Source organism: Trichomycterus rosablanca, chromosome 12, assembly GCF_030014385.1.
Source record: "Trichomycterus rosablanca isolate fTriRos1 chromosome 12, fTriRos1.hap1, whole genome shotgun sequence".
NCBI lineage: Eukaryota > Metazoa > Chordata > Actinopteri > Siluriformes > Trichomycteridae > Trichomycterus > Trichomycterus rosablanca.
The window spans coordinates 22,497,511-22,509,570 of NC_085999.1; the positions used below are offsets into that span (position 1 = coordinate 22,497,511).

Sequence of the window (12,060 nt, forward strand, 5' to 3'; positions counted from 1 at the left end):
TGGTGAAGCCAGCAATTTTGTGTGGAAGATAAATAGAAATTCTTCCACCTGGAATCAGTTAATGAGATGCAGGTGTAAAATAAATAATTAAATAATAAACAGACAAACAAACAAGTAAGTAAGTACGTATGTATGTATATAAGTATGTATATACGTATGTACGTATATAAGTAAGTAGGCAAGTAAACTGTACATTGAAACACAATTGGAAATTCTGCAAAACCCTTTTTTATAATTTGGGATGTAGAGACACGCTTACCTCATCGTAGTAAATTCTAAAGTCAGCTCTTTTTGATCGGAGGTCCCACATCACAATAGTGCCAGTTTCAAAGCCGATCAGTAACTGATGGCAAGTGGAGAAACAGTAAATTAGAGAAGACAGAAAAAACATTAGAAAAAGAAAGTGTTAAAATATATTTAAATAACTGATTTCAAATTTTGGCACTCAATTTAGATACAGAAACAAAATTCTAGGGTGGGTCAGAACCAGTGCATTATACTTACTTATACCTTAATAAGTCAAGTATTCTATTTTTTGTACTTATTATACTTTAATTGTACATAAATAATACAAAGGCTTGACTTTAATTGTCTTAAGTGTACTAAACTGTACTAAATTGGCATTAATTTATATTTCCAGTCTTTCTAATCCTGATTCTTTGTAGTGCATAACAATATATTTATCAGTCATGCATCTTTTTTCGTTGTCTGCATGCAGATGCCATCAGTCAGCCAGCAAAAGTTGTAATTGTCAGTTATGAGGAATCCACTCTTGCAGCCTACCGGTAGCAGAGCTAAGATTCAAACTCATAAGTTTGAAATGTCAGCTCTGGGGTGCTGGTGTGTTTTACAGATGCACAACCTGAGTGCTGCAAATACATATAAATTAATTCCTACTTTAAGAGGCTAAGAGCTCCTTTTGATATGACTTATGGAAAGCTTTATACCAGCTTGTTATTGAAGTACTGTAAATGTTTTTACATTTTATTACAGTTTTTTTCAATTGCTTTGGTGCATTTCTCTGATCAGAATTAAAATTCTGTTAGTTCAACCTTCACAAGATTTAGTAATTTGTGCACATCATAGTAGCAGTTTCTCATTCCTTCCAACAAATTGCAAATGCTTTTGGACATGCATCAATTGCTTCCATACAATTCTCTGCTGTTGTATAACATTATCATTTGCTTATGTCATGTCAGTCAAAATGAACTATACTTATGAATGCTGATTAGTCATTCCCTATTAAACTAATAGTCCTCATTTCATTGCTTGAATCATTACATACAAAAATGTTGAACTAGTTGTCAAAATCAGTCAAGCAAATCTTATGCATTTCTTTATCTTTTTTTTCGAAAATGTCTCCCACATTGAACAATTTCTCTCAGGTGAACCTCAGCTTTCACTGATGGAGTGTTTGAAGCATTAGTTGTAACCAATGATAAGCCACTTCTCCAGTCACTCAGAGCTGAATCCCATGAACCCTCAATTGGCAAGCATATATGAACCGAGCAGGACATAGTGTGTACCATTTTGACAATACTGTGACACAGAAATGGAAGGTCAGCATCGTGGAAGAGGGGTGAGGATGCATGGAGGACAAAACAGGGGAAGAGGAAGAAGAGGCCAAGTACATAGGCAGATTCCTGATGAAATTAGGGCTACAATTGTGGACCATGTAGTCAGTCACGGCCTCACAATGGCTGAGGCTGGTCGAAGGGTGGAGGCAAATGTTGGGAGAACCACTGTAAATTCAATTATTCAAACATTTCGTCAGGAGAACAGGTGTGTATATTGGACATTAATTCAGCACTAAACAATCTGCACTGCACTACTGTCACTGTGTCATACATGAAGCTTACAGTGGGACAAGAACTTGTCACATTTTACATTTTACATTTAGACTAACAGCTTTATTGTAGCACAGATTTACTGTATTGTAGTGTAAAGTAGTGTTACAGTAAAGATTTGCCATATTTACAGCATGGTACTGTACGGCAGCATTTTACAAGTGTGAAGCACTGTTATTGTACACTACAGTAATATGGGTTAAAGCAGTATATCCTCATGTTTACTGTACAATACTGTAATTTCACTTTGCACCACATAGGATTGCGAAACAACCTCACAGAGGTGGAAGAGGGCCCCTTTTTACTCTGCAACAAGAGGAAGCCATTTGTGCAATGGTGATTGCAAACAATGCCTTAAGGTTGAGAGAGATACAAAGCGCTGTTATAGAGGATGACAATCTTTGGGAATAATGAATCCGTTTCAATCGCTACAATTGACAGAGTGCTCAGGAGAAATTAAATGCGCATGAAACAATTGTACAATGTGCCATTTGAACGGAACAGCGACAAAGTAAAGGAGATCCGTCACCAGTATGTACAGGTAAAACATTTATGTGTTCTATGCATACTCTAATGTACAGTGCTTTAAACTGGTTACTTTGTGTAGTGCCATGCAGTACACTTACACTGCAGTTTATACTGTACAATATGTTGTCCAAAATGCATCATGTTACACAGGAAACGTTGTTATAGTTTTTCTCTTTCCCTCTTCTGGTATAAAGCACGTACTGGAGCTGGAGGCCAGGGAACCGCTGCACACATTCATATACGTTGATGAGGCGGGTTTCAATCTGGCAAAAGGTAGAAGGCGTGGAAGAAATTGCATTGGACAGAGAGCAACCATTGATGTCCCAGACCAACGAGGAGGGAATATTACAATGTGTGCAGCCATCTCAGACAACGGCGTCCTCACCCATATACCCCGTCTTGGTCCATACAATACACAACATTTTCTGACTTTTTTAGACACTCTTTACAGGGACATAATCCCTGAGAATGAGAGGGGTCTAAATGGAGACCATCTGAACAAGTATGTTGTAATATGGGATAATGTGCATTTTCACCACTCACCAGATTTGGTCAGACAGTGGTTTGCAGCACATAAAAGAATGCTGGTGGAATATCTCCCTCCCATTCCTTAATCCAATAGAGGAGTTTTTCTCTGCCTGGAGGTGGAAGGTACATGACCGGCATCCACATACCCAAATGGCCCTGCTAGTGGCCATGGATGCAGCAGCATGGAGTCCTGCAGAGGGTGGATTCGCCACTCGAGGAGATACTTTCATTGCTGCATTGCCAGGGATGATATTCGCTGTGATGTCGCTGAAAATATGTGGCCAGACAGACAGGAACGTCTGGATGTGCAAGAATGATTTACAGTACTGTGTATGTTGTATGTTTCAATTTAGTTCCAATATGTACTGCAATATTGTTTACAGTTGTGCACAGCTCTACCCAAAGGGTGTTTATGTTTGTTGTAAATAAGTTTGTACTTTGCTTTAGCACAATGCTGTGAACAAATTAGAATTGCAAAGAGCATATGCAGTAAAAATGTGAAACATACGTATTGAGTTTTACTCTTGTCTTGTACTCATTTACCTCACTAAATACAGTAATGTGTAACTTAACTGTAGATTTCAAATGGGTGTGCTAATAGTGTATAGTGCTGCCTTGAGCATTTTCAGGTAGTCATCATGATCTGACTTTTTTGCATTGGAAAACAATTACAGAGTAAACTGTCATAATGAAAACATGACAAAGCCATTTGACTATCTTGTTCATAAACAATGGTGTCAGGACTTTTTATTTTGATAACACTGACACTTTCATTGACATGAATACTTGCTTTTGAGGAATAAACTATCCATTTTGAGCAAGTGACACGCTTTTGCAGGTTATCAACTAGGTTTTGCAGTTTGTACTAATTGTTTTGAGAAATGCACTTAATGTTGTGCAAATGTTAATAGTGATGTGAGAAATGCACCAAAGCGACTGAGAAAAACTGTAAAATCTGCTTTAATTAGAAAGTCAATTTGATCTGGAATACTAATGCTATTTTAAATAAACTGTTCAGCGTTTTTGTGAGTTCTAGTCACTTGAAAATACACTTGAAATGTGTATTTTAACTCGTTCATTCATCAGCTTCTTATACTAATTTGGGTCATGGGGCGTGCTGAAGTTTAACCCAGAGCTCATTAGGTGAAAGGCAGGGAGACACAAGTTGTATTTTAAAAGCATTTGTCTAATGCAGTTTACACAAGTTAGTATTTACATTACATTTTACAAGCGACTTACATTACAGTTACAGTATACAGTCTGAGCAATTGAGGGTTAAGGGCCTTGCTCAAGGGCCCAACAACAGCAACCTGGCAGTGGTGGGCCTTGAACCAGCAACCTTTTGATTACTAGTCCAGTACTCTAACTGCTAGGCTATGACTTGCCCTTAAGTACACAGAATGAAATTTATGTAGTACTGTATATTCTTTCCAAGTATTATTACAGCATCATGTAAACTGCATTAATAACATCATGTGTTATTTAATTTAACATGTTATTTAATATTTATTTTTCCCATTAGAATTAAAGAACATTACAATATATTTAAAATTATTAAATTATTATTATTATTAATTTTATCAAAACATGTAAAACCGTTTTGCCATTGTACTACAATGTAAAGCTACTTTCTGAAAAAATACACGTGTAAGATAACACCCTCCACCTGCGAATATAGAAAAAGAATCCAAGTGCAGCATGTTTTATCAAAGTAGAACAATAATTGTGGCTAAATAAATAAGGTATCCAAAACATTAACATTTATCTTCAAAAATCTAATAATATAATTAGACCAGTGGTAGTACACGCACAAAACAAAATACAGATCCCATACACATGCATGATTACTGTATACTCACATCAACTTCTAATATAATTTATATCAAGACTTTTGTAAAGCATTGTTTTTGCATTTGACATTCTAGATAATAAAAGAGCACCAAACAACTACCTACAAAAGAACATTAATACTGTCTTGATCTACATAAGCAGGGTGATGTCTATATCTTCTTCCCGGCCTTCGTGATCATTGATGATCCATGGCGACACGGTGGATAGTAGCTCTGTACATCCTTCTGTCTTCAGCCATTTTGATTAACGTTGATATTGTAGTGTTCATTGTTTCTGTGATGTTGTCAATCCATCGTGTTGCAGGTCTTCCACGTCCACATTTTCCACTAACTTTGCCAAGCATGATATCTTTCTCCAATGATTGGTGTCTAGCAATATGTCCAAAGTAAGATAGTCGTATCTTTGCTACTTTTGCTCGTAATCTCATTTCGGGTTTGATTTCGTCCAGTATCGATTGATTAGTTCTCCTAGCTGTCCATGGCACATGGAATCCTTCTCCAACACCACATCTCAAAACTGTCTATCTTCTTCCAATCAGTCTTCTTGATTGTCCAGCTTTCACATCCATACATCATAGTTGGAAGCACCAGGCAGTTTACTAATCGTACCTTGGTTCTAAGCCTGATGTCTTTGCATTTCCATACTTTGTCCCTATCTTTCAGTGCTGTCTTGCCTACAGCGATTCTTTGTCTGATTTCTTCTGTATTCGAGGCCTTGTTGCTTACGATTGATCCGAGCAAGGTGAAATCATTGACTATTTCAATGGTTTCCCCATCTATCTCAAATTCATCCCTGTTTGTGGCCAGTATTTTTGTCTTCTTCATATTTAGTGTCAGGCCCATTTCCATGCTGCATCTTTTTACTTTGACTATTAGATCTCGGAGGTCTTCTTTGCTTTCGGCCAGTATAGTTGTATCATTAACATACATTTACATTTTCAGCATTTATCAGACGCTTTTATCCAAAGCGACTTACACAATGATCTGAACACGATGAGCAATTGAGGGTTAAGGGCCTTGCTGAGTGACCCAACAGCGGCAACTTGGTGGTGGCAGGGCTTGAACCGGCAACCTTCTGTTTACTAGTCTAGTACCTTAACCACTAAGCTATCACTGGCCAATACCTCAGATTGTTCACTGTTCTGCCGCCTATTTTGATGCCTCGGTCATCTTCATACACCCCTGCATTACGCATGATCTGTTCCGCGTATAGGTTGAATAGTTGCAGTCATAGGATGCAACCTTGCCTGATGCCCTTGCCAATCTGGAACCAATCGCTGTCACCATGTTCCGTTCGTACTGCTGCTTCTTAGCCACTGTATAAATTTCGCATCAAAAGTATCAGATGCTCTGGTACTCCCATGTTCTGAAATGTTGTCCACAGTCTTTCATGATCTACACAATCAAATGCTTTCTGATAGTCAATGAAGCACATGTAGACTTCTTTTTGGTGTTCTTTTGACTTTCCCATGATCCACCGAACATCCGCTATTATGTCTCTTGTACCTCTGCCTTTTCTGAATCCTGCTTGATTGTCTGGTAGCTCTCATTCAGTATAAGGTTGGAGTCTACGTTGAATGATCTTCAGCAGCACCTTGCTTGCATGAGGTATCAGAGCTATTGTGCGATAATTAGAGCAGTCAGCTACATCTCCTTTCTTGTGTAGCGGTATAATGATTGACCTTTTCCACTCTTTTGGCCATGTCTTTGTTGTCCATATTTTCTGGCACAGTGTTGTCATTGCTTCGGTTATGGCTTTGGATTCTTGCAGCACCTCTATGGGAATTCCATATATTCCAGGAGCCTTGTTCCTGGCTATATCTTTAATAGCTGATTCCACCCCTTCTTTTAGTATGGCTGGCTCATCTTCATAATCTTGCATCTCTAAGTAACTGTCAGGTTGAACACTTTTGTAGTGTTTGCGTGTACACTTTTCATTGGTCCTTCATGCCTGAAGCGTCATTGTACACCTTCCCATTTTCATCCCTTAGCATGCACGTTCTTGGCTTGAATTTTCTTTTGAATTGCCTGATCTTTTGGAAGGCGGATCTTGTTCTTCCTTTCATGCACTCAGCTTCCATTTCCCTGCACATTGAATTGTAGTAGTCTTCCTTGTCTTTGCGGACTGCCCTTTGAAACTCTGTTGTATTGGGCTTCTGCAGTGCTGACGCCTTTGTATTTGGCTGCCTTATGCTTTAGAGCCATCTGCAGGGTTTCTTCAGTCATCCATTTGGGACATCTTTTTTTCTTCACTTTGTCTAAATTTTTTTCGCATTCTTCGCATAAGATTGATTTCATGGTGTCCCATAATTCATCCAGAGTTCGTTCTTCGTCCATGTTTAACATTTCAAATTTGTTGCTCAGTCGGCTCCTGAATTCCACTGGTATATTGTCGACGCTGTACCTGGGTGATGTCTTGACTTGATTGTTCTTTCGTAGCCTCACTTGAATTCGGCACACTAGAAGCTGGTGATCTGTTCCACAGTCTGCACCAGGTTTTGTCTTTACAGATTTTATCAAACTTCTCCATTGCTGTCTACTGCATATGTAGTCAATTTGCTTCCTGTGCTGCTTGTTTGGAGCAGCCCACGTGTATAGACGACGTTTATGTTGTTGGAACATGGTGTTGGCTTTGAACAGATCATTTGCCTTACAGAATTCCACCATGCGTTCGCCAGCATCATTTCGGTCTCCCAAACCATATTTTCCAACTGTTGGCATTTCTGTCTGATCTCCAACTTTGGCATTCCAGTCTCCCATCACTATGAGCTGATCGCATTTACTCACAATATCGATTTCTTGCTGTAGCTGTTCATAGAACTGATTTACATCATCTTCTTTTGCATCTGTTGTCGGCGCATAGATCTGAATGATGGTGGTGTTGATTGGCTTGCCATGCAGTCGAAGTGACATGATGCGCTCGCTGATGGTTTTGTACTGCACAACCGCTTTGCTGACACGCTTCGTGACGATGACTGCTACACCATGTCTCCTCTGCCTTTCGTTGCCACTGTAGTATACTACATGGTCATCTGATGTGAAGTGTCCTTGGCCGGTCCATTTCAGTTCACTGATGCAGAGTATTTCGAGGTCTTGAGCTACCATTTCTTGTTTCACAATTTCAATCTTTCCTTGGTTCATAGTTCGCACATTCCATGTTCCGATCTTGATTGGTTTGTAGCTTTGGATGGTCGTTTTTGACACAGGCACATCAGCCATTAGACGTCCCGGAGGCTTCCTGGACGTATTTCGACGCATCTTTGGCTCTTCCCCAGTAGATTGTTGAGTGCCTTCCGACCTGAGGGGCTCATCTTCCAGCACTATGTCTTGAAGTCTGTTGTTGCCACTATCCATTGTGTTTTCTTGGCTTGTACAAAAGTAGATCGCCAGGCCTTTCTTCCGCGCAGTCATGCATACTCTTCTATGACCGCTGCTGCCCAGTCAGAAGATAAGCAGTTGACCATTGTTGGGGTCCACATGCAACTATGATATTACTATAACCAACTCTGAATAAACATTTTAAACCCTGATACACTACATTACTATAATCACCCTAAATAAACATTTTAAACCCTGATCTACACTACATTACTATAACCACCCTAAATAAACATTTAAAACCCTGATCTACACTACATTACTATAACCACCCTAAATAAACATTTAAAACCCTGATCTACACTACATTACTATAACCACCCTAAATAAACATTTAAAACCCTGATCTACACTAACCACCCTAAATTAACACTTTAAACTCTGATCTACACTACATTACTATAACCACCCTAAATAAACATTTTAAACCCTGATCTACACTACATTACTATAACCACCCTAAATTAACATTTTAAACCCTGATCTACACTACATTACCATAACAACCCTAAAATAACATTTTAAACCCTGATCTACACTACATTAATATAACCACCCAAAATTAACATTTTTTTAAAGTGAAATTTTTTTTTTCTATATAACTAATAAAAAAATAGATGAAATGTGTTGCAGGCTTGAAATGCACAGATGCATGTCTACAATTTTTCTTATTTATGCAATTCCCCCATTTTCCTCTCAGTCTAGTCGTATCCAAGTACAAAATATATACTATCAACTCCACTGCTGCAGACCTCCACTCCTGATTTTACAAAGATGCAAATGTCACATGCCCCCTCCATGTACAGTACCAAATGCTTCTTATTACTTGCACGAGGTGAGTTCATACTTCATTAAGTATCACACACTGATCTCCATTTTCCCTGTTTAATTGTTCAAACGTTATTAATGTTATGTTGCAGCAGTTATGAGGAACCATATTCAGCAATCCCACTCAGGGATGATCCAATCTGTATAGGCACCCAGCCTCCCAATAGTACTTTAAGCTTTGAGCTCACAAGTTTGAGATAGCAGCTATGGTGTGCTACTGTGTTTTTATTGCTGTGCCAATCAAGTGCCTAATTTGAATAAAAATAGTCTATGTCTAATGTGTAAACAAATTACAATTTATTTGAATTACAAGTTTTTAAAAAAAATACAGAAATATACTGGGAAGAAAAGCCTCACAAGTTGAAGGTTAAGATATACTGTGATTGGCAAAATATTAAGCATTTAAATATCAAGTTCAACAACCTACTACATATTAAATTAACAGTTATAATGACATTTTGCTAGACATTGGATAAAAAAAAAAGTTACTCAGCAGGCTGCAATTGCTGCACTTTTCTCAAACTTACTCTTCATTTTAACCTCCAGTATTAGCAAGCTATTTTTAAAGACCAGCTCATATTCATGCAAGTTTTTTTTCTGTATTTTGGTAACAAAAAACAAAGCATCTTTACATAAAACAATGTTTTTTTCTAAAACCATTATTTTTTTTGTATTTTTAATACTTACTGTATATGAGAAATGTTAGGAACTTTGCATTCACCATAGTTTAAAATATATTTAATTTAAATATATTAATAAAGACAATCAATATACAATAGATTCAGAAAGTATTTAGACCCCTTGAGTTTTTTAGACATCCTTTATTAGACACAGTTTGGAAAGGCACACAGCTGGTTCTATATAAGCCCATAATTAACACTGCACTGTAAGGACAATTATGAAGTCAATATGCCAGTGCTTTTTAGCTTACAGCTTACAGTTCAACATTACCTGTCAGTGACCTGAAGCATACAGGCAAAACAACACTGAAATGGCTTTGAGGGTCTGTACCCTCAAAGCCATTTGGTTGAACAACCAAAGCACAGATTTAAACTCTATCAAACATCTGTACAGTTCACATAAATTAAATCAGACCAAGTTTAAAAGTATCTTCCATGGAAAAAAGTGCTCTTTCATTCATGACTTTTCATTTCATTACTTGTGTCCTAACATTGTTTTACAACCCCAAATCAGAAAAAGTTGGGACAGCATGGAAAAAGCAAATAATAAAAAAACAAAAAACACAGAGTTTCTTACATTGACTTTTATTTAATTGCTGACAGTATGATATTTCATGTTTTGTCTGGTCAATTTTATTTCATTCATTAATAAACATCCATTCCTGCATATCCTGCAACACATTCCAAAAAAGTTGGGACAGTAAAGCATTTACCACTTTGTAATGTTGCCATTCCTTTTCACCACACTTAAAAGACATTTTGGCCCTGAGGATATCGAGCGATTTAGTGTTTCAGATTTATCATTAAAGACTCAGCCTTTCCTGGATGCTGCTTCTGTACTAAACCATGATTACCATCACCTGTTTGGAATCACATTATTTAGTTTTTTCACCTCATTACTAGCCCTAAATTGCCCCTGTCCCAACTTTCTTTTGGAATGTGTTGCAGGTCAGATAGATAGATAGATAGATTGATTGATTGCTTTATTAATCCCATAGGGAAAGTCAGTTATTACAGCAGCTCCAGGTACATTAAAGCAAAAAGTATTTAAGTACAAAGAATTAAAGTACACAAGTAATGTTGTACACACTATGTAATTGAATAAATAGAATAAAAAATGTAGTATGTTATATAAAAAAACTTAAGAAGTATCCTAGCATTAAATGTTTTAGATGAGATATGTAATATGTGATATACTAAGCTGTTGTAGTGTTAAATAATAACAGATATGTAGTATAGTCTTTATAAACAGAGTGCTAGGACATGCTCCATGAGTCTGTCCTGATAGTAGTTTAGTGTTCGATGATGTCCCGAGCTAGTGAAGCATTATACAGCGTGATCGCTGCTGGTACAAATGATCTCCTGTACTGTTCCTTGTTACAGTGGAGTTGGATGAGTCTGTTGCTGAAAGTGCTCTGCTGTCTGACCAACAGGTCATGAAGGGGGTGTGATGGGTTGTCAAATATGGTTGTGAGTTTATTCAGTGACCTCCTTCCAACCACCAACTCGAAACTGTCAAGTGAGCAGCCCAAGACTGAGCCAGCCTTCCTGATCAGTTTGTTGAGTTTCTTTACATCCCCTGCTCTGATGCTGCTTCCCCATCACACAGCTGCAAAGAACACAGCCCCCACAACAACAGACAAGATAGACAACATTTTGTTGCAGACATTAAAGGACCCAAGCTTTCTCAGAAAGTGGAGTCTGCTCATCCCCTTCCTGTACACAGCCTCCGTGTTAGCCCTCCAATCCAGTCTGTTGTCAAGCCAGACACCCAAGTACTTATAAGTGTCCACCAGTTCCACATTTTGACCCATGATGGTAACGGGTCCAGTTGTGGTCATATTCCTCCTGAAGTCCACTAACATCTCCTTAGTTTTGGACACATTTAAGAGCAGATGATTCCTCCCACACCACTCCACGAAGCTGCTCACAAGGTCACTGTACTCATCCTCCTGTCCATCCCTGATACACCCAAACCACTGCACAATCATCAGAAAATTTCTGAAGGTGGCAGAGGTCTGACCTGTACTGGAAGTCGGTGGTGTACAGGGTGAAAAGAAAGGGGAAAGCACAGTTCCCTGTGGTGCTCCACTGTTGCTGATCAGGCACTCAGACTGGCAGGTTCCCAGCTGTACATACTGTGGTCTTTTAGACAAGTAGTCGAAGACCCAGGTGATCATGGTTTTGTCCACTCGCATATTCTCAATCTTTTCTCCCAGTATGCAAGGTTGAATTGTGTTGAAAGTGCTGGAGAAGTCAAAGAAAGTGATTTTCACTGTGGTGTTGCTCTGGTCCAAGTGGAAGTGAGCCCTCTGCAGCAGTGGCGATTTCTTTAAGACTGCAAGGGAAGCTCAGCTTCCCCTAAAATGTCGAAAATTAAATGGTCAAATATGTACAGTTGTGTTAACATTTCATTGACTA

General features: G+C 38.3%; 1 protein-coding gene across 1 annotated transcript in view; it reads right to left on the reverse strand.

Moving 5' to 3' along the window:
- The window catches only part of stxbp5l (syntaxin binding protein 5L), a 308,382-nt gene that overhangs the window by 207,242 nt on the left and 89,080 nt on the right, over positions 1-12,060 (reverse strand). Inside the window, 1 exon segment of the mRNA XM_063005373.1 lies at positions 260-343. Coding sequence (XP_062861443.1) covers positions 260-343 — 84 coding nt within the window.